Source organism: Scomber scombrus, chromosome 5, assembly GCF_963691925.1.
Source record: "Scomber scombrus chromosome 5, fScoSco1.1, whole genome shotgun sequence".
Lineage (NCBI taxonomy): Eukaryota > Metazoa > Chordata > Actinopteri > Scombriformes > Scombridae > Scomber > Scomber scombrus.
Window position 1 is genome coordinate 13883580 of NC_084974.1, and position 22530 is coordinate 13906109.

The 22530-nt window shown below is 40.0% G+C and overlaps 2 protein-coding genes across 3 annotated transcripts in view; one reads left to right on the plus strand and one right to left on the minus strand.

Annotated features, from left to right (window-relative positions):
* rsrc1 (arginine/serine-rich coiled-coil 1) overlaps positions 1 to 10179 on the minus strand; it is a 126106-nt gene extending 115927 nt beyond the window's left edge. The window contains exons 1-3 of the mRNA XM_062419810.1: positions 10139 to 10179; positions 9369 to 9582; positions 4886 to 5008 (exon numbers count right to left, since the gene is read on the minus strand). Of these exons, the coding sequence (XP_062275794.1) occupies positions 4886 to 5008; positions 9369 to 9562 (317 nt within the window). The 5' untranslated portion in view covers positions 9563 to 9582; positions 10139 to 10179. The remainder of the gene's footprint in view (positions 1 to 4885; positions 5009 to 9368; positions 9583 to 10138) is intronic.
* A 2906-nt stretch (positions 10180 to 13085) lies between these two features.
* shox2 (shox homeobox 2) lies at positions 13086 to 19652 on the plus strand. 2 transcript variants are annotated; one of them, XM_062419507.1, is made up of 5 exons: positions 13086 to 13365; positions 15151 to 15359; positions 17875 to 17932; positions 18299 to 18387; positions 19359 to 19652. In XM_062419507.1, the coding sequence occupies exons 1-5, from the start codon at positions 13110 to 13112 to the stop codon at positions 19650 to 19652; spliced, it is 906 nt and encodes a 301-aa protein (XP_062275491.1). In that variant the 5' UTR covers positions 13086 to 13109. The 2 variants fall into 2 exon arrangements, with proteins under 2 accessions (XP_062275491.1, XP_062275490.1); XM_062419506.1 differs by having other exon boundaries at positions 13110 to 13365; positions 19395 to 19652.
* The last annotated feature ends 2878 nt before the right edge of the window (positions 19653 to 22530 follow it).

A 22530-nucleotide genomic window follows, 5' to 3' on the forward strand; every position in this document is an offset into this window, starting at 1 on the left:
CTTTGGGTGTTTTAAGTTTTTTCCCCCAACAACAAACATTAACAATGAGGTGCCTAACTTTCTGTACAGCCTCAGTTCCTGTTCCCTGGCTCTAACTAAACACCGGTTCTGAACTAATGTAGTCTGCTGTGGCTCCAGGTTGGCTGAGATAATCCTGCATCTGATCAGCTAGCCTAGCATGCTGGGTGGTGTGTTTAGCTCGCTTTCTATCTCCTCTGGGGAAAGACAGATAATTAGAGGTCTCACTCTCCTTAAAGTCATGACAGCAGCCAAGTGATGAAGCTGCTCCAGTGTTAGCAGGGCTAAACCCTGACGCTAGCACTCTGCCCTGCTAACTCAACACGCCTCTGAAATATTAATGAGGAAAATGTAAGCGTTTGTGTGTGCCCTGCAGTATATGCTCACTTATGTGAGCATGCACACACACGTTTGAATACTCGACCATGAAGGAAATGCTCAGCTTCACTTTGATGTGTCAAGTAGAGGATTTGTCACACCTACCACTCCTCCACACCTTCCAACAGTGCGTTTAAAGCTAACTGTTAAGTGAATGGAGGACTGACAGAATGACTGACTGAGCCACACACATTTAACCCCTGCTGTGGCCACCCATAAAAGCCCAGCACTACAGCGCTCCACTGAGCTCACCTAAAGACGTGCCTGTGATCCAACTGTGATGAGAGGCCGTGTCGTCTTTGTTGGACTGGGTATGCATCAGATCACTGTACGCTGCTGCCGTCGTGCTCCACTCTGCTCTCCCCCAGTGGACCAGGCCGTGACACCCCGCCATGAACACGCAGTCACGCAAATCTGCACATACATGCATACGCTCAATCAACCTCACACATGCTCACTTGCCGGTGCGAACACAGGCAGGCAGGCCCGGGTGCACGCCCACACACACACACACTTACACTGATGTGCCTGCTCACATCAAAGAGAATAAACATTAATGGCAAATAGGTAATCTGCTCCTCTTGTCTGTTTTACATTTCAGGGCAAGATTGACTGCCTCTGGGGGACCTGGCCCTTCTCTGATTGAGGGCAGGAAAAAAGGAGAAAGAGAAAAAGACAGGAGAGAGAGGGAGGAAGCAACAATAGATGGTAAACACAAGATAGAGCATTATTCTTATTTCATGTATGTCTTTATTTTTTATTTATACATGAGAGATTGAAAAGAAGGTAATAATATTCCCTCCCTTCAACCCACGACGGCACCACTATGGCCCTATTCTTCCCCCCCGCAATATTCTGATGCAGACGTTATTATTCTCATTTCTTCTGAATAATATCCCGCTCTCAAACCTATCTTTTCTCTCTACCGGTGCTCGCTTTTGTCTCTCCTCTTCATTTTCCCCCTTAGGATCTTCTCCACTCGCTCGCTCTCCTGCACTAACTCAACCAATTCTCTTCACACTTTTCCATTCTCTTCAAACTTCTCGTCCCCTCTCTCTTTCTTCTCTGTGGTCGGTGCACTCAGTCTCTCGTTCATATTCTGGTCGTGGTGCCAGGTCAGTGTGGCCGGCGTGGGGGTGGCAGGCAGCACCTCATATCCTATCTGCGTATCAATCATGAGGTCCTGTCCACTCAATTCTCCTCTGATCCATCAGCCAGCCTCTCAGCCAGCCTCATCCAGACACGCACACACACCACTGACTAATGTGCACAGTGCACACCAGCCCGCTTTCATTCCACAGCCACTGTGGAAAATGTGCAGGAACTATGGAAGCACTGATTAACACATTTCACTATTAACTGCATTTTAAAATGTCACAGTTTTGTAACCATATAAGCTCAGTTACGCTAGTATTTCTGTTCTCGTTCACAAAATAGGTCATTCTGAAACATTATTTTACTATAAATAGTGGTTGGACTGTGAGTTTATGTTTGAGCTAAAAGAGATGAGGCAATGGCTGAGGGACCCTACATTGAAACGCTGTATTCCCTGAAACGCCTCAAGACGCCTTAAATAAGACAGAGTTGTAAAACATGCAGAGGAAAACCTACTGCTGAAGGATTCAACACCTCAAACGCAACATCTTGGAGATCACCATCCAGCTATATATGCTCAAGTGAGGGTAAGAAACTGAGTAATAACTAAGTTAAAAAAACATTATTCTAGTGGTAAGTGATTTAATGAAACACTGAGTTGATAGGAAATTGAATATAAAAGTGTAGTTTACAATAAACAAAGTAGTAGTGAGTTAAAAGTTTAATGCTTTCAGTGCAGCGTAAACTAATGGCAACAAAGCAGGTAAAGGAGCATTGTACCGTTTATAAATGAACACTTACCGAAACGTCGCACAATTCCCTCAAAAGCCTCAGTGTCCTGTTGCTTCCTGCCATTTGTATTGCATAAATGCTAGATATGGTAGGTAAATATGCTTGGTGTGAAAGTCAAACTTTACATCAGGATATTGTAGACGTCCACAACTATACCATGAGATCTAATTAATTGCATTTCAATGATTAATAACACCTGCATAACAGATGTTCTTATTTACTTTCTTTCATTTTTACTAAAACTGCAACAAAACAAAAAAATTAGGCCACAAGTTAAATTAGATTAATTATTAAAATACATATAATATACACATATTTTTTATGATTTGAAATTGAATGACAGTTGATGATAAAAACACTCCAGTTTATTAACTACATAAGTAATATTTTCCCTGAAGGTATCAATAAATTTCATTTTATATTACTAATAATAATGAAAAATACTATATTTTAAATATTAGAAATAAGCTGAAGTGATTTTATCCATCCTTAGCATTGTGAAATATATTAAGCTGTTGTTTATATCTACATAAACCATAATTTGTACCATTGGAATCTATAATCATTGTATCCTCAGCAGTATCCCACCACAAAGCACAAGATTATATTACAATCACCCCTAGTCCTGCAGAAGACACTCAAAATACTGAAGGCAGGATAATTATATGATTTGTCTTAGTAAGTCCAATTGATCAGAAGCCTTAACGGAATTTGCATTGATTTGTTCCACTGCTAAAACAGGAGCACGCATGTGGCCGCCAACAACTTTTGCAGACACAGATTGTAGCTGTCATCCCATAACTGCATACATTTATCATCAATGCCATCATTTTGCACATCCCCACCTCCACCACCGCTTCCACCTTCACTCTACTACACACACCCACACAACCCCCCCCCCAAACCACCACCACCACCACCGGCCCTACCCACCTGCTCCTCGCTCACCGCTAAGCCGATTACACAACGCAACCCTCCTAATCACAGAGCAGCGTTTGTAAACACCGATGTCATCGACTGTAGTTCTAAATCTCCCAAATCCCCTCCACCTTTCATCTCACACCACACCAGTAATGCCATTTCCGACTGATGTTTTAATCACCGGTGCTGCTGTGAGTGACTGCCACCGTTCCGCAGAGAGCATGGAGAGAATGTGTGAAAACAGTTCCGCCAAAAATTGTTTCAGTGTACAGCTCAACACTGAAATGTGTCGCCTGTCCCCAAGCCACAAAATGTTGTGTGACCAGCAGGTTGGAGAGTGCAGAGTCGTTTCATGGCATCATCAACCGTTCTTATGGCATCATCCCTTCATCCTGACACCTCTGTAATGAAGATATTAACACTTTTTCCTTTGTGATTAAAATGATCTCTGCTCTCCCCCGCAGCCATACACAAGTAAACAAAGGGCCTTGCTCACGCATATATTATGACAACCTTTTCTTCAGTTGTGCATCTGTGCATGTTTCTATGTGTGTGTGTGTGTGTGTGTGTCCATGCGTGCATGCAAGGGATTTAAAAACAGCGCAGTTTACTGGTTCATTAGCACCAGATTAGCTATGCTAATGACATGGACCACCACACGCAGAGACTTTCCCTTTATGTTTCTGAAAGGGATACACGACTGACTGTGGCTGTGTGTCTGTGTGTGCTAGTATGTGTGTGTGTGTGTGTGTGTGGGTATATGAGAAGTGTGGTGCAGGTGTGTACACATTAGTCTTGCATAAATAAGTTAGAAGAAAAAAAGAGTCTGCTACACCAATAATAATCATAATTCAACAAAGTATGTGTGGGTAATGATGTTATAATTGCATTAATGAGTGAAAGCTGAGCTGCTGCCAGAAGAGATTGTGGAAGGATTGGACTTGTGGTGCATATGACCTGCTGTCTATACGGGTCATTAATACCCGTACACTGAGATGGATATCACGTCAACCAGTCGGGGCAAACTAAGACAGAGGAACATGCTCAAGCAAAATACTAATCCAGACCCCGAAAACAGTTTTCCATGTGTCTCCATCTGATGACATAACGCATAAATACCAAACCATGTGTTTGCTTACACAACAGTAAACTTCCAAAAGTCGTATTGCTTCTTTAATAAGAAACGTGTGCAGCGACATTCCAAATTTTGATCTGTAGCGCACACCTAACACAGGGTTCAAATTTGTTTTGTTTTTTTTGTCACCCGCAAATGACGTAGCTACTTTTCATCACTTCTCCTCAGTACACATAAAACATACTAACATTTGAATGTTCATTGTTTATTACAAATGTAATCAGGATGGATTACTTTTTGGACATTGTAGGACCATAGTGCATGCATAAAGATATTTGGTAATTTATTATTCTCATTACCACAATTAAAATGTAAGAAACTTGTGTAGCGATTGTTCAGACAATTGTGAATTATGTCAAGAGCAAAAGTGTTTATACCACTGAGGAAAAAAACTTAAAAGGGCCCTGTGTTGCTTCAAATCTTCACTAACTAAGAAAAGCTTTATGTTGGTGGTTGCTCAATCCAAGACCAGGTAGAGAAAGTAAAAAGGTGCAGATTAAACAATGAGTTGTGCATGTGTATGTGTGTGTGTGGTGCTAGGGTTACCTCTTGTCTCGGCTGCGTGACTTGTATGAGCGGTGGCTCCTCCCTTTGTCTTTCTCTGCACTGCGACTCCTCCTCTTGCGAGATGAACTGCGGGACGAACTGCTGCTGGAACGTCTCCTTCGCCTGGAACACACAGACAGAAACATACAAATTTGATTCCCATTTTGGCAAGATCCTTGAAACAAAACATTAATCATACAGGAGGGTCAAGATTTCTATAATTAATCATTTTGTGATATTGGCAAATCAGCAACAGTGAAACATTTACATTTGTTCTGAATGCCCAGTTTGACTGATCTTTTTTTAATTTTTTGTTCTTTAAGTCATTGACAATAGATACTTGCTTGTAATATTAAGCTAAGGATCATACATTTTATCATAATCACTCAGCTTCATTCTATAGTTTCTCTTATTTTACTATCCATAAAACAAACCTACAGAGCCAAACCAAACTCTAACTGTTCATTCATTAGTTCACAGCAGCTCAAACATCATCACATGTAATGTTTCCCCTCTCCTGCAATGCTGCATTTCTAGTTTATTGGGCTGTTATTTCAGGAGTAAATATGTCCTAATGTCCTAGACAACCTCAGCTATTATCATCAGCTCTAACGGCTACTTTGCATTAGTGAACATGCTCCTACAGCCCAGAGCAGCAGAGCCATGCAGGCTGCCCTACAGTTCCTCCACAGGGGCCCTTTGGTGCTCTGCTGCTCTTTAATGTGGCTACAGCAGTGTGTGTAACGTCTATTTTCCAAACACCACTCACACCGCGTTCCTATTGATATCATGTAGCAGGAGGCATTTATGGGGGTGAATGTAAATGCAGAAACCCCCCACTTCTACTGCGCAAACAGTCTGAGCAATATTCATTATTTAAAATTTCTTGTTTCACCAAAGCCAAAAATACCCAAATCTTTTCAGCACACACACACAAAAAAAACATACTTGGTCCTATGGGAGCTCTTGCAAGACAGAGGAGAAAAGAAGAAAAAGGAAAAGCTATACAAATAACACAGAGGCTGAACTATCAAACCAGATTTGTACCACTTAGAGCAGCGCAGGAAAGATCCATTAGTATTCTAAAGGCTGGATCCCAGGAGCGGGGCCTTATGAAATAACTTCGACAGCCCTCGTACAAGCACTTCACACATTACACAGTAGAAACACACAGTTGTGAACTGGGGTTTTTTTGGAAGGCGGTGTTGGCTCACACATTTTCACAGAAGACTGTGAAGGTGATATTAAAACTGAGGCTGTCAAAGATAATAACGCGTTAACACAAGCTAAGGGCACTAACTTTTATTTTATGGCATTGACGCAGGTTCTGTTATGGGGATTTAAATTGTAAGTGTATTGTCTGATCCACGCTCTGGAGCAGAAGGTGGTGGTAATGCACCAACGAGCTGGATGCCAACCACCGGGAAAACAAGGAGAAGAAAACGGTTATGTTCATGACCCCTTTCCTCGCCTGTAGTTTAGCCCTCTAACATTAAGTCAGATGGCAACTAGCAAGGAACAATGGATAAAGAAAAAGCTATTTTGAATGGCAAGTTCAGCTTCAAAAGCCTGTCAGATGGGTCTGTCGAGATCAAAGTGATTTGTAGCTACTGTTGATGTGAACTGAGTAATTACCAGAGTACATCTAGTCTTAAATACCATTTGTTAGCGAAACACACAGCTAATGCTCATGCAGGCAGCCTCGTTAGCCCTGAGCCATCCCGCATGCCGCAAACCACACTTGATAGTGTGGGAGGGAAACCCATGAACAAACCTACAAGCAGCAAGCTTTCAACAGCTACAGTATGCACACCAATTAACAGTGTGGAGGACGAGGGTCATCTTGAAATAATTCAGATTGCATCCAACAAATGCAATTAAATTTCCATCGAGAGCAGCCACCATATCGACCAAAGAACAAAATAATTTTCTTTCTTATACTCCATTTCACTGTTTCCTGCTCACTTTATTGATTGCCTAGTTTATTTTTGTATTATCATGTTTTTATCCCATAGCACAAGGTAAGCCTATATTTTTCTCATGTGAGATTGGAGAGAATTACAATGTGTGATTTGTTTTTGATGTGAGGAATCCACAAAGTTATATTTAATCAGTACTGAAGTACTGGAAAATGTTGCTGGTCAATGTGCACATCTGTTGAGCTTGAGTTTGCCATAAGTTATGATTTAAGCATATTTGTAAAAATTAAATGTTGTTACCTGTGAGAGTTTCTGATGTCTTTGTCATTGTGTTGTTACTTTATTTACAACAATAAATGCATACAATTGCACAGAGCAAGCATATATTGTCCACTCCCAAGTTGATTAGAATTTGAACAGATTAAAACAAATTGCAATTATCTACACAAAGTCATGCAATTAATCAAAATTAAAATTTGAATCGCCTGACAGCCCTAAAAAAAACATAACAGCAAACACATGTGAATGGAAAGGGCTGGTTTGTGTACACAGAAACCTTTCAACATGAATACAACATATGACAAGTGAGTATACTGCTGCAGGTGCACATATTAAAAGGAACTTGTTTCACACACACATACAAGGTCTTGGTCAATTGATCAAAATGTATTGGCTAATAGATGAGGGACTGTGGTTTACACTGCCCACCCAGCCCCACCCTACACAGACAGGCAATGACTTCCCATAAGCAGTAATGGACCTTGACCAAGCCTCATAAATAATTACCATCAACTGGCCTTGTCTGAACAGACACACAGCCAGTGGCAGCTGTGGAAGGATGGACGGACAGACGAATAGATGGACGGAGGGATAGCACCAGGTCCAACTACTTTTAAAGATGTCTGATTATTACTGAAGCTCCTCCTTCAATAGCAGTGGATAAATGTGATATTTTGTGTCATATTTCATTCAGCCATCCAGCAGCCATGTCTATCCTAAATGTTTATGGACTTTTATCAGAAAGAGCTTTAAGAAACTAATAATATCTATTAAATAACAACCCCATCACATTGTCTACAACTGCACTGACGAGAAGCACCAGCTGTTTACCTCTAAAATGACCTTTTGCCTAATTACAAAAATAAACATGTTGAAGTCACCTCTTACAGTAGAAATCATACTCATTGAACACAAAAATGTGTAGCATTCTTACTACACAATCAAATCTGTAACATACTGAAATACTAACAACTGTAATCTTAAAATAAAAGAGTAACATTTCTATATTAAAGGTATAGGTGGTTTAGATTGGTCTAGTTTTTTTTAATTAAACTGCTGCCTGTCATTGAAGGTACTGGATTTTATGACATCAAAACTAATGATGAGTATTGAAGTTATTGCTCAGCAGTGACATTTCATATGTAAGATCAATATGTATATATTTATATTAGGTTATATAACATGCAAATGCAAAAACCTCTTATAAACGCTACTTTAACAACTGACCGATACCAACAGTGTGTTTTAAAACTGATATCAGAATTAGTTTTGATATCAATTTGTATCAGTCTCAACTGACATGTGACCTGGTGAAAACTCAGCTTTGGCTGGGATTAGGCCTTTATGACAAAAGACAACACATGTTGACATCTCACTGTAGGAAAAGCACAGGTGTTAATAATAAAATTAACAATTGCTGAGCATACTGGCTCACTGTCACATCACCGTGGCTGACTGGAAACTTGAATATAAGAGCCTTCGTTAATGTTATAAAGAAGACCTGTTCTTTTCCTACTATGACAAGTCTGCTGAGAAATCAGACTCTTGGAAGAAATCGAAAGGTACTATCACAAGGGCACAATAAAGCTCTTTTACACATAGGTGCAGCATCATCAAACCAGAGCAGTGCCCCTGGAGGTGAAAATCATTTGGTGTCTTGCTGAGGGACACTTCAGCAGGAGAAAGAGAAGAGCTACTGCTTCACCCTGCTGTTGGGGAATCTTCCATATTTAGGGTCAAGCATGGGCCTTAAGGTCACAGTAAGGGCAACACTATCATCTTGGCAGGGAGACATACTGTCCTTCTCCTTGAGAAGGTGAAGGCAAAGGTCTGTGGTGTTTTGGGGAATGCAGGAGTCCCTTTGATAACAGTGGTGCAGCATTTGCTGTGGCAGCTGAGGTCAGAGGACATGACTGTCTAACTCCCTGACTCCCTAAAGCCACAGATGGGTAACTGTGTTTCCTTGTTTATAGATATTGTCGTCTCTATCCCACCGCACACACTCCTCCATCCTATGTGTGTGCAGTATATGTGTGCATTAAATTTCATTTTGTGTTCATTACTTCTCCTATATACTGCTAATCTGCCAGAAACTTTACCTCTCTCAACTTATCTGTTTACAAACCACAAATATTATTATGTGGATAATGTTTATAAGGAATTCCACTTAATATTCTTTGCTGAGTTTACTACTCCTAGTTCTTACATGTTTTGTTTCCTGCACTGCTGCAACTTGCAAGTACCCACTCTGGGGATCATTAAAGTCTCATCTTGTGCAGTCTCACCTCCTGCCTCTCTCTCTGTCTCTGTCTCTGGATCGTGAACGGCTCCGGCGACTGGACCTGCGGCTCCTGGTGCTGGTCACCCTGCTGCCGGAGGATGAGGACGAAGACGAGGAAGAGGAGGATGAACGGCGACGCTGTTTTTTCTTCCTCCTGCTCCGACTGTCTTCGTCACTGTCAGACGAGCGCCGACCCATGCTGGCTGGCTCTCAGTCAGCTGGGAAAACACATGAGGTGTTACTGATAAGCAAATGTTTCTCTTGGCAACGTGCAGCTACATTTTGACACACACACGAACCTTGCAAATCGACGTATCAATGGAAACATTTTAAGAAAGCCAATAATATATTTCTCTACATATTTGATACAAGCATGGCTGTGTTAATGTAGCTTCTCTGACAACATAAGTCTGGAAATGGGTTTGACTGGCTAGCCAGCTAATATAACATGTAGCTTTGCTGAGCAACTACATGAAAGAAAGTCATTTATGAAATTTAATCACCATAACACCTGTGGAAAACACTGTTGTTGCACATATCCCAATAACAAAAGAGATATATTATAAAATTGCGTTTTTGTGGAGGCTAGCCAGCAAGCTAACTGTGCTAACTCAACTAACATCACTCTGTATTTCTCTCTTCTACTGAAGCCTTTCACATGATTAACAGTTAACATGTCTCATATTGTACACTGTCTACATTACACGACAGACAAACACGCTGAAAGAAAGGTATAAATGTGTCTTATAATGGTAATAAAATCCCGCTCCTCACCTTTAAATCGTTGATCTGGCTTCTAATAACAACCATGCACTGCACAGGAAGACTCAACTCATCGAGCCCAGAAGCATCGATCCAAATCCAGGCGACACAATCACACACAGAGCAATCGATAGCATCATCGTTCCCATCCGGTAATTATTATTTCTAAATTATGATTTATCCTAAATTATATCTAGTAGTTTAATACAACATGAATTAAAAAAAATATGCAGCAGTCATTTAGTTTTTGCCACTTTTTTTTTTAGCACATTTAATATAACAATTAATATGAAGATAAACCAACATTAATACAGGCTTATAGCTAAATCTTTAAATATAGCTACTGTAGATTTGGACACGATCTGCAATATCTAAGATCGCATATTTATTAAATGAGTATAAAACTTAAGAATTATATGTGTGTTATCCCATAATAGATGTGTTTAGAGAGAGAAGCTTTGTGAAAATTGGACATTTTAAGATGATGCTTGGCCCAGTGTGACCATTTTTGACACTCTTTTATAAATCCACAAGCATGAGGTCAATTAATGGAGCAACCGCATGTTTTGTTCACAAGTCATCTTTAAATGGTATGTTTCCTGTGCCTTTTTCAGTCACCCCTTAATTGAAAATACTCCAAATTAATAAGCACAATGTTTATTCGTGCATATCAGCATATTTTTCGTTTGGATCTGACAATATACCTACACATAGACTACACCAAGAATCGTAAAATAAGCAAATACGTGTGAGATTTGTAGGCCTGTCAGTGATGATTTGCATGATATCATCCTCTCAGATGATAATGTATTAAGGCACAGAGGTCAGATGGAGCATCTAAACCATTTTCAGCAAAGCAGAATAATTAAATACTTCATGAAAATCAGAAAACACACGAAGAGAGCAGAGGTGAAACGACCACTGCTGACCACTGTTAACGTGAATGAATCAAAAACGTGCACAGGAATGGCTGGAACAAGTTAACATGTTTTTTTGACTACAAATAAATGCTTACTGAGGCATTGTTACTGTGTTACTGTATCACTGCGATTAGGAATTCATTCTGCTTTCAGATGCAGCAGAAATAATAGTAATTAATGCCTAAGGTTCAATCTGAAACACCGTTAATATTTAATTAGAGGAATTGTTAGAGCCCTCGTGTGGAAATGGGGCTTTATATGGATTATCAATAAACACGCTTAATTTTGCATCAAATTCATCCCAACGTTTTCAAAATCCCGCCGTATCTTGTTTCTTGTCTGGATATAGATATGTATATATGTTGCCTCCTTTCCTCACTTAATTGCTCTCTCTCCGCGGCATTCACTTACCTACACTGCAAGTGAATCATTGTTTATTTATTTTTGCAAATATAAGCGATCATTTTAGCTGAGAGGGGGGGAAGGCGAGTTGAAAACGTTAATTAGTGAGCCCAATGGCAACGCATCGCAAGAGGCACTGTAATTAAACGTTTAGCTGCTATTTAACATCTTAATGGTTTAAAACTGAGAATCCACTGAGAATCAATATTAAAATACATAATTGCTGATTATAAACCAACGCTGGATAGGTTGGCAGCAGGGAATCATTTGTCCCAAAGAAAGTCCCAAAACTTGTCATGTCAGGCTTATTATGTCTATTCATATATTTTATTTTATTTTATTTTATTTTAATATTGTCGTAAATGAGCAAAAACAACTAAACTACTACTACTACTACCACCACCACCACCACCACCACCACCACTACTACTACTATTACTGCTACGAATAATTAAAAAATAAAATAATAATAATAATAATAATAATAATAATAATATTTTTCAAATATTATTGGAAGATAAAATTAAGGCTGCTGCAAATTGTTTCTTTTTTGATTATTATTATTATTATTATTATTATTATTATTATTATTATTATTATTATTATTATTATTATATCGACACTTTTTATATTTTCTCTTGCTGGGATAATCCGGTTCAAATCAAAAGCTACAAACACAGAAACACGCCGAAAACTTCGCTATAAATTGCCCAGGCCTAAAGCCAACTGTATGCAACTGGGGGGGTAGAAGCCAAATCTGTTGACTGGAGCCTCCTTGTGAAGCTGCTGGTATGAGTGGTTGCTCCTCTCGGCGTCCCAGCTGGTCCGCTTTTACCTCCTTTTCTCCCCGTCATCGTTGTGTCTTATTTCCTCCCCAGATCACACAGATATACTGAGGAGGAAGGACTCCTCATCCATGTGCTTCCCTCTCTCTTGTCATTTTCTGGGTTTTTTTTAAGCCACACCCCTGCAGAGAGAGAGAGAGAGAGAGAGAGAGAGAGAGAGAGAGAGAGAGAGAGAGAGAGAGAGAGAGAGAGAGAGAGAGAGATCCATGACATTCTCCCGGGTGTTTAAAAAACTAACTCAGGACAATAGCAGCGAATGAGCGCTTAATTAAATTAATTAGTCCTTCTTGTCAATCTCGGATTAATGGCCAATAGCAGCGGTGCTGCTTAGTTTTTTTTTTTTTTACTCCTCTTCTCTCTCTCTCTCTCTCTCTCTCTCTCTCTCTCTCTCTCTCTCTCTCTCTCTCTCTCTCTCTCTCTCTCTCGTATCAGTGAAGGGGAAGGGGGGGCTCATCCCGGCATCCTGAGGGGAGGTAATTTGCACGGATCAAGGGGGCAAGGCGCCGCAAAGTATAAATACTGTGACTTCAATAGAGGATCACCAGCAGGTTCCCAAACTCCGCTACCAAAGGAGGAGGAATTGGCTGAGAAGATATATCTTTATATATTTTTTACCTTCTTCTTCTTCTTCTCCAGAGTTGGCAGCATCATCACCCTCGTATCATTTTCAAGGGGTCGACTTTAAAACGAGCCACACCATTGATGTCTTAAACTGTGTCGTGGAGCAAAGGGAGAGAGCGTTTGTGTGTGTGAAAGAGAGAAAAAGAGAGAGAGAGGTGTGTGTGTGTTTTTTTCTTAAGAGGAGAGAAGGCAGTGATGGAAGAGCTCACCGCTTTCGTGTCTAAGTCTTTCGATCAAAAAGTGAAGGAGAAGAAGGAAGTGATAACCTACAGGGAGGTGTTGGAGACCGGGTCGACGCGAGCAGGGAGCAGGGAGGCTTTATCCACGGAGCCGGGGAGCCGAGAGGAGGCGACCGCTGCAACCCGGAACGGTGCGCTCTCGCCGGGCAGAGAAACGGACATGCTCGGCCCGGAAAGGATCAGGGACGCCGGGAGCCCCAAACTCATAGACGGTAAGTAGTGCATGATCCACTGTACACACACAGTCTATACATATAGGGATAGTCTTGAAGATATATAGACTAAAAGAGCAGTAGTAAAGTGCAGGGGTAATCATTCAGCTCATTCACTGACTACTTTAATTTTTGCGAAATAAGAGTTAAAACATCTTTAATTTGTCTGATTATGCCGGTGTCCACATTTTAGTAGCTCTGTGCTATCCATCTAGGTGTAAGTTACAGGAGGATGAAGCTATGTAAGAGAGTAAATCACCAACTGATGCTTTATAGAAGTATCTTTTTTATTCTTCGTCGTGGTAGTTGTTTTGCCTTATGCACGGTCAAAATCATCCTCCTTTTACTAAACATTACAGCTCAAAACATCTCGTATTCTGACAGATGCGTGCAGACTATTATGGTTCTGCTGTGGCAGAGTTGAAAAGTTTCAATTCACTGATCCAGTGCATTAAAAAATGGCCCAGAAGTATGATAAACAACAAGGCCTCCTGTGGCAAACTAATGTCTGATATATTATGATTGATTAGTTAAATATCTTGATCTGGTCTTACTTTCCAAGTTATAAGAGTGTTGTAGAAGCCTTAAGGCCCTTTTATTTACTTCAAGTTTTAATTCAAAGAATGTTATTAGGCTTAATTTGAAGCTTAAAAATAATTCATGTGTAGCTTATTTTCATTCAAGGAGCTATTATTAAGCATCACAACAAAATATATATTTTTAAATAATAATGTTTAACTAAAAGCAGTCGTATTACATAACTTAACATATGACTGCACATGAACACTGGAAATCAGGTTCTGACATTTTCATATCTACTTGGTCTGGATAGATGTCTGTTTTTAGATGTAAAAGCACATCATCAGGTGCAATAGTGGAATGGGCTGAATACAAATGTGATGAGCACATATTATACATTATACAGTGCAGGACTGGTTTTCCTCGGTTGTGCTCGTTTTTAATTCAATTTAATGACGAAACTAATAGCAATAAAAAATAAAGGATTTGGAGAAACATGAATTATTATTGTAAGCATGAACATTTAAATGAAATAACACCAATTGTTTTTTGTTTAATGCTATCAGAAAAAAACCCAGTCTAAATAATATTATTATAGTTATATTATTTTTCACATTTTAAGAAAAGTGAAGCTGGACGTTCAGCTGTCCTGTGCATCTTTAACATGATTTTTTAAAAACTGGATAAAACGTGATAAACACGCAGGACAGGTCTTCTTAAAGCTGTGTGGGCTTGTAAAAATGACATCTGCTCGTCATGGGCATCGTGGTTCAAAACGGGACTGCGACAAGCATGTATCAGACATCCAACAGTGGGTAAAGCGATGCATATTTATAAGCAGTTAATAATTAAAGAGCTTTATGTAGCTCTACAAAACATCCGAGGTCTGATAGCTGTGTGATATCTGAGGGCTGGCAGGGCATGTCTTCCTTTCTTATCACTCAGTGATAGGCTTCAATTTTGTGTAGGTCGATATTAATTTCTCCATATTTGTGTAGGCGTGTGTGTATTTTTGGTGGCTGTAGTCATGGCTGCAGTGCACATTATTTCAGCTCTTCTGACATTTAATGCGAGGTTACTGAGTTTGCACACTTTTTTTCACTGTATGGAGAGAATAAGCGATTCCAAGAAAACACTTTAAGTGTACGAGATGTAGTAAGAACCTATTGAAAGCTTATTGAAATATGTGAAGGTGAAGGCCAGTGTTAATAATCATGGACTGGAGGTCACATCACTCATGCCGATGTTCTATCGTCTGAAACGCAGGCAACACGGACGTGAAAGAAAGGAAAGAGGACTCGAAGCCTATCGAGGACGAGGCACAGACTAAAATCAAACAGAGGAGAAGTCGGACTAACTTCACGCTAGAACAGCTCAACGAGCTGGAGCGGCTCTTCGATGAGACTCACTACCCGGACGCCTTCATGCGGGAGGAGCTGAGCCAGCGACTGGGACTGTCGGAGGCCCGAGTGCAGGTGAGGACATCCAAAACCGATATTAGGGAAAAAAAAAAAAAAAAAACACACACACATTACATCTAACAACAATAATAATAGCAAGCGGGCAGTGTGGAAGATATATTTGCTTATACACATTTACAGCTTGAATCTCTGTTTTTAATCTAAAAATACAATAATACATATAAAAATGAATAATCATTCTTACTGTCATCGTCAACATAATCATAAACACAATCAATCCCACCGTCATGTTATGTCTTGTCCTCAAAAACAGTGAAGGAGAGGGTGATCAAAATGCTAAAATAATAATAATGATGATGATAATAATAATAATAATAATAATAATAATAATAATAATAATAATAACAATAAAAATAATAATACATCCATAAGAAATATTTTCATACTATATTAATTGATTTTTGTTATGATGAGCTTGATATGACTCATGAATACTTTTTGAAGATGTCAATATTTGGTTGTTTTCATGTAGAAGATAAAGGTGCACACGCAGATAAACACTTACTTGAGTTGAACCAGGAGGCCATGGGTGTGAATGTGTGAAAAGGTTCAGAGAAACCCTGTGGCTGTGATGTGTTTAAAAAGTTTATTTCATCTAAAACAATACTATTTTATTGAAGTAGGAGTTCAACATCAAATTATATTTTCTGTTATTTTTTTATTATTATTTTTCCCCAGCCCCACAGGATGTTTTGATGATTTAATGTCTGTTAATGGACTCAATTAGGCCTTGTTTTGTTTGTGTCACGAGACTCTTTATTGTCCAAATCCACTGCAACAAATAAGAGAGAGAGAGAGTGTGTGTGTGTGTGTGTGTGTGTGTGTGTGTGTGTGTGTGTGTGTGTGTGTGTGTGTGTGTGTGTGTGTGTGTGTGTGTGTGTGTGTGTGTGTGTGTGTTACCGAGGCCCTGACTGTCTGTCAGTGCTGCTGTCGCTTTTCATGGGTAAAGACCATCTGCGCAGAAAGGCAGTAAGGCTTCAGTCAGTCAGTCAGGGAGGGTGAGTGTGTGTGTGTGTATGGGGGGGGGTTCAGACATGTCTTGTGTAACGGGAGCAGGGGACAATGAACATATATAGACAACTCTTCTCATCTGATTTATCAAAACCCTATAATATCTTATTCCAGACTCTTTTATCCCGTGTGCCCCGGCTCAGGGGAGAACGAACCATGTGTCCCCATATTGAATATGGCGCTCGTTCTGGAAAGAAAGAAATCATAAAAAAGAGGCCCAAAAGATCCCAAACTCACTCTCCAATCCCCCCCCCCCCAGATAAAAAAAAAAAAAGTAAGTTAAAGCCAGCTTTTTTGCCGGGCTCTCTCAGCCTGAACTGGAATCTCACCAATAAGGCGTATTGTGTCCCGAACAAGAAGCACAGCTCGGGGATTTGCATAAATTATGTATTATTTTCTGTCCAAATCAAGAACAGCTCTCTCTTTCTCCCCTCTCTCTGGTAGAACATTATATCTGACCGGTTGCATTCACAGGACCACACATTTATTTCATTTTTTTTTTTTTTTTTTTTAAATCCCGCCTCAATCAATAACAACAGAGCAATTTGCTTTTATCAACACGACAAATTATACCTGAAGCGTGCACAAAAAGGATTTCCCATTGCCATATACTGTGGTCAATAAATGAAGCCAGCTGACAGCCAAATCAATAGAATATTTCAATCATGCTTTCACTGTGCAGCCCATGTATGGAGCTAATGTAAGGGATGATTGCAGATTGACATGTTGTATTGTGGGCTAATTTAGCCCGAGCTTTGTCTGGGAGATTCAAAGCAGATTATCATAGCGGAATAAATCGTTTAATCTGTGTTCCAAGGCGGTTCTCTGAAATTGACGCTTGTCGATTTTCAACAGAAGGAAAAGAGAAGTGCAGCGTGTCTTTGAAGCGTGGTTTTTTTTGTGTGCAAGTGCGTGTTATGGCGGTGATTAGACAAAACTGCGAGGCATTTAAGCGTTTCACTGACATGGATTTTCTGCAGATAAGGGTAATTAATTTCAGCGGTCATTTAATGAGAGGGAGATGGAAAGAGAAAGAGGGAGATTCTCTCAGATCGCCTTGCTCTGATGTCCAAAACCCTAATGCTGCTATTCGATATCTGAGAGTCCATTCAACTCTTCGGGGACACTAATCTATAGAAATATGAAACCAACGCTGACAAGGTTATTTATTATAGTCCAATAGTCCTGCACATCTCCAACAAAGGTGTTTCTATTCTCCCCAATAAGATTTTAATCCTTTTTTTTCTCTTTTTCTTTTTTTTTGCTCTACTGTCTGTCTCTCTCTACTCCAACCCTCCCCCCACCACCACCACCACACTCTCGCTTGTTGTAGACTAAATGTAATAATTAAAATCTGGGGTTAAGCAGTGTCATTAATATTTCAGTGCTCCTCGGGGATATTGTTTTTCTGCGGTTGTTGTCACTTTGAGAGGAATTACACATGGCCTCACAAGCAGCTGCCAATCAGTAGGTCTTTAATTAATTTCTGTCCCTGAAGGTTTGGTTCCAGAATAGAAGAGCCAAGTGCAGAAAGCAGGAAAACCAGTTACATAAAGGTAAGATACGCTTTTTTTTATCCTGCATGCAAGCACAAAAACAAAACTGCAGGCTTATTTCTATCCTATTCTCTTCTATGCTATGCTGAGGCTACTACACGTCCAAGTGCATGCAATCTCCGTCATCTTTGTGCACTGTTACAATTTAGGTTGTCTAATTTTCAGTTAATTAAGCCATCAAAAGCACTGTGATTTCTTCAGTGAGTGTTTATTTTGGACGTTATTAAAGTTTACTTCTACAAATCAGCTTACTGCTCGTTATTAAGTCCTACAAGTTTACTCTTTTGTGGTTTTGAATATTCTCCTCACAATTAGGCTATCGTCTGTTTTTTCCCTCTCTTTCTCTCCTCTTCCTCATCTTTTTAGGAGTACTGATTGGAGCAGCGAATCAGTTTGAAGCTTGTCGTGTAGCGCCATATGTCAACGTGGGGGCTTTACGGATGCCATTCCAACAGGCAAGTTACTTTGAAGCGTCTAGTCTTAAAAATCAGACCAATCCCCGGACTGCTGTCTTGGCACAGGCTCTACCCGAGTGCTATGCAGAGACTCCAGTTCCAATGTAGGGGGTAACTAAACTCTTATTACCACACTGACAAAAACACTGTGCCAACACGGCGAGGCCTGTAGAGCCTAATTGGAAAATTCCCTCTATTGTTCTACGGATGGTTTGCTTTTTTCCCTTCTTCTTCTTCTTCTTCTTCTTCTTCTTCTTCTTCTTCTTCTTCTTCTTCTTCTTCTTCTTCTTCTTCTTCTTCTTCACTAGAGCAAGCAAATATATGAGTAGGTCTACTACTTTAATGGGTGTAGACAGTGGATCAGAAGTTAATTGACGTTTTCTTACCTCTATCAAACAAGGGAATAGACCTGACATTAAATAACATCATTCTAAGATGGATTTGTTGTCGGCGGAATAGCATTGGATTATGCGCCTGTATATGGACAGTACAGTGTTGATTATCTGGATAAAAAAATAATTAATGAGCATAATATTGCTTTTTAAAAAAAAATGTATTTATTTTATAGCCAAGTCCACCCACTTTAAGCACCAATGGTATGGTCTGGCTTTGTATTTTGTTATAGGCAAAGGCCCAAGATTCCCAAAGGCAATGGAAGTTTGAACTGAGATTTTATGCTATTGATATCCAAATGAAAAAGTTTGACTTCTGATCCACAACAGCTGCAGCAAACCCACAGTGTCCCCCAAAAACTAGACGGTATAACCAGTGATATTTCTCAATGACACATGAGTAGAAAATTTGGATGATTTGAACCTGAAATTGTGTGATGTGAGAAGGCCACCCTGTCACACCATAGAAGTGTATCATTAATCGTTAAACAACAGTCTCACTAGTGAAATTACCCTTCAGACAAAGTTAACGCATGTTCTCCCCCCCTTTTCTCCCCATCCGTGCGTCCCGTCCCGTAGGACAGTCATTGCAACGTGCCGCCCTTCTCCTTTCAGGTGCAGGCTCAACTGCAGCTGGACAGCGCCGTGGCCCACGCTCAGCACCACCTGCACTCTCACCTGGCTGCGCACGCGCCCTACATGATGTTCCCCGCGCCGCCTTTCGGGTTGCCTCTGGCCACGCTCGCGGCCGAGTCTGCTTCGGCTGCCTCCGTCGTGGCCGCCGCCGCCGCTGCCAAAAACACCAGCAAGAACTCCAGCATCGCCGACCTGAGACTGAAGGCCAAAAAGCACACGGCCGCGCTGGGACTGTGACGCCAGGGAGGCACGTGGACACGAGGCTCGCGACTGACAGACACTGAACATAGACGCTTACAAAGTGAAACAACCCAAGGACAAAGTGAGAAAAAATTATCCAAGGACGATATTTATGTTTTCTTTTTTTTAAATGAAGGACGTCGAATATAAGTATAAAATATAGGCTATTTATGAGATAAAGAAAAGACAATGAAAGAAAAAAAAAGACTGAGACGTGATAGCCTATGGACGCCAAAAAAGAGGCGTTTGGGATGGATAGCGAGGCTACGCAGGATCCTTCAGTGCAGCCACATGGCTCAAGAGGAAGAGGAGGAGGAGGAAGAAGAGGATGCAGCTGGGACGGTCGATACTTTGTCAAACAAGGCGAACCATTCTGCAGTTGTTTTGTTCTGTTTTAATATTATATTATTATTGTTATTATTTCATTTTGAACCAATATAGAGGCTGGCCTCGTTATATTTAAAAAAAAAAAAAAAAAACACTTTCTCTGTAAAAGGACAGAGCGGGAATTATTTGACAAAATAGAGACAAAAAAAGGGACAGTATTCCAAGTGGTTCTCCCTCTTCTGTTTCTTGTCCAAAATTCAAAATGCCTCAGCAGTGTTTGCATGAGTTTGTCTTCACGGATGACGTGATGTGAGCCATCTCCCCCTCTATCCCCCCCTCCCCCTCTGTTGAGGAAGGGCAACTCTCACTTGAATGTCTGGCCTATTTGACCTTGTTTGGACCTCCTCTGGTAAAGGTGAAACTGGGCGACACACACCAGAAATGTGAGATTATAATATATGTGTATGCTGGACTCTTTTTTCAGGATAGGCCGATCTAGTATTTGCGAGGTGGTGATTTGTCCCCTTTTAAAGGAGAGCATTATGTCACATATGATGCCATCTTAACCACAGTGAACAAATGACAGTAACACGAGGACTGTATGCAAAACGGTACGGGCACGTGTAAATTATGTTTATACACAAGAAACATGCATTATTTTTTATTATTTAGTGGCTTTATTAATGCCTTGTGGGGAATTTGTTCATTTTGTATTCTACTTTATTTCCGTGTATTAAAAAAAATCATGTGCTTTCTGTATGTAATTTTGATGTTTTTATAACAGTGAAAGTGAACTTACCTGAGGCACGGGTTTCTAAAAAAAAAAAGAATATTCATGAAATTGTTTTACTTTTTTCCATCACATGTGAAACGTGAATCCACCCAAACAAAATGTTTTTCGTTCCTATAATAAATTAACTAAAGTTTCTTTAACGAGTTGACATTATTTTTTACAATCCTAATTGGCCTTTATCACACAAATTGTTATTGTTATTTTTATTATCATTGTTATTATTATTATTATAAGTATTATTATTATTATTGTTATTGCCGGTAAACCTTTGAGGGCAATAGATTTTTAATAATTCATGCCTGTAGCTATAGGTCTTTTGATAACGTCAGAGTTGTGACAGGCCCGTTTAGTCAGGAACATGGGTGTCTGCTGCTGCTCCCATGCCAAACCAATGCATTATTCATAGTTTGGTTATGGGGCGTTTGGAGAGGAGCACTGGTAATTTCCAGTACAAGCTTGAAAAACAGGACGATAAAGGATAGAGAGATGGGGGCCGTCCAGTGGCTCAAAGATACAGTTTTGCAGCGCTGAAGCACTTGTAAAGCACACGATAATATGATTTTTTCTCCCCCAGTAGAATTTAGATTGAACAGTTTTATTCTTTATGCATTTGGCACTTTGCAAAACGTGCATTTTATTATAATCTTTAAAATAACGCTTTGTGCTAAAAAATAATAATGTAAAGCATTTATTCATGAAGTCATATAGGTTAATATGGTATTTCAGTGTAATGGTAGTGAATCATTCTGCCTTAAAACTGGCTTCTCGCCCATCTGCACACTGATTGCTGATGTGTATATGCCTATAGTTTGGCATAACGCATGCAAACAAACAGGCAGGTCACAAACTAAAACAAAAAGCCAAGGTCTTTGTAAATAAGATTTATTAACGCCTGCCTCACTTGAGTCACAAATACGCTTGATTCATTTCCTGACATCTTAACCGCCTCTTATTGAACATTTAATAAACACCTGACACGGGAGCCTATCATTATAGGAATGCAGATCGCATTACCCTTCCGATATTTCCACACAAAAAACACAATGTCTTTAGCTATTAATTAATACTGATCTCACAGAGTCTGCACTACAGTCTGGAGTGTTTGTGTAGCTTGCCGTTTGGGGCAGGATTTAGACGCCAAAACTATTGAATTATTGATTGTGAGCCTCGCCAGTAATGGAGGAGACGGAACTGGGAAACTGCTGAACCGGGGACGCGCACTGCTGGCCTGCCATGGAGAAACACGGAGGGGGGTCGGAGGCGCGCATGTCCTGCTACTGTCCCGCTGAGGAAGGCTGTAATGTACTCTGTGACCGGTTGTGTTTTTACTTGTAGCCTACCGACCACAGAGTGAGGTCGGCACAGTGGTTAAAGCATTTATGTCATAATGTTCAGACATCATTTACATACATAATGATTTCATGTAGAAAAAGTTGGGCCTAAGGCATCAAAATTAGTTTCAAAGCATGGACATTTTTCATTTGGCATAAAAAGTTATTTAAATGTTAAGTAATACATAATATTATATATATATATATATATATGTCACTGTACGCATTTGTGAGTAGGCCTCCACAAGGACATTCCTCTTATAGTTTAATTTTATGAAAAGATAATTTGCAATATTATTTATCATCACCTGAAGGACTTATCAAACTGAATTGAATCCATGCATTTGAAACCATCTTTAACATCACTGTTTTTGCACTTTCCTCTACAGATTCTGAAATATTTTTCCTCTCTTCACTGCAACTT

Bases quoted from the DNA above. Each gene is read 5' to 3' on its own strand.
- shox2 (XM_062419507.1), top strand. From the start codon at position 13,110: ATGGAAGAGCTCACCGCTTTCGTGTCTAAGTCTTTCGATCAAAAAGTG. The intron at 15,360-17,874 runs GTGAGGACATCC...CTGTCCCTGAAG, and splicing joins TGTCGGAGGCCCGAGTGCAG to GTTTGGTTCCAGAATAGAAG. The intron at 18,388-19,358 runs GCAAGTTACTTT...CCCGTCCCGTAG, and splicing joins TACGGATGCCATTCCAACAG to GACAGTCATTGCAACGTGCC.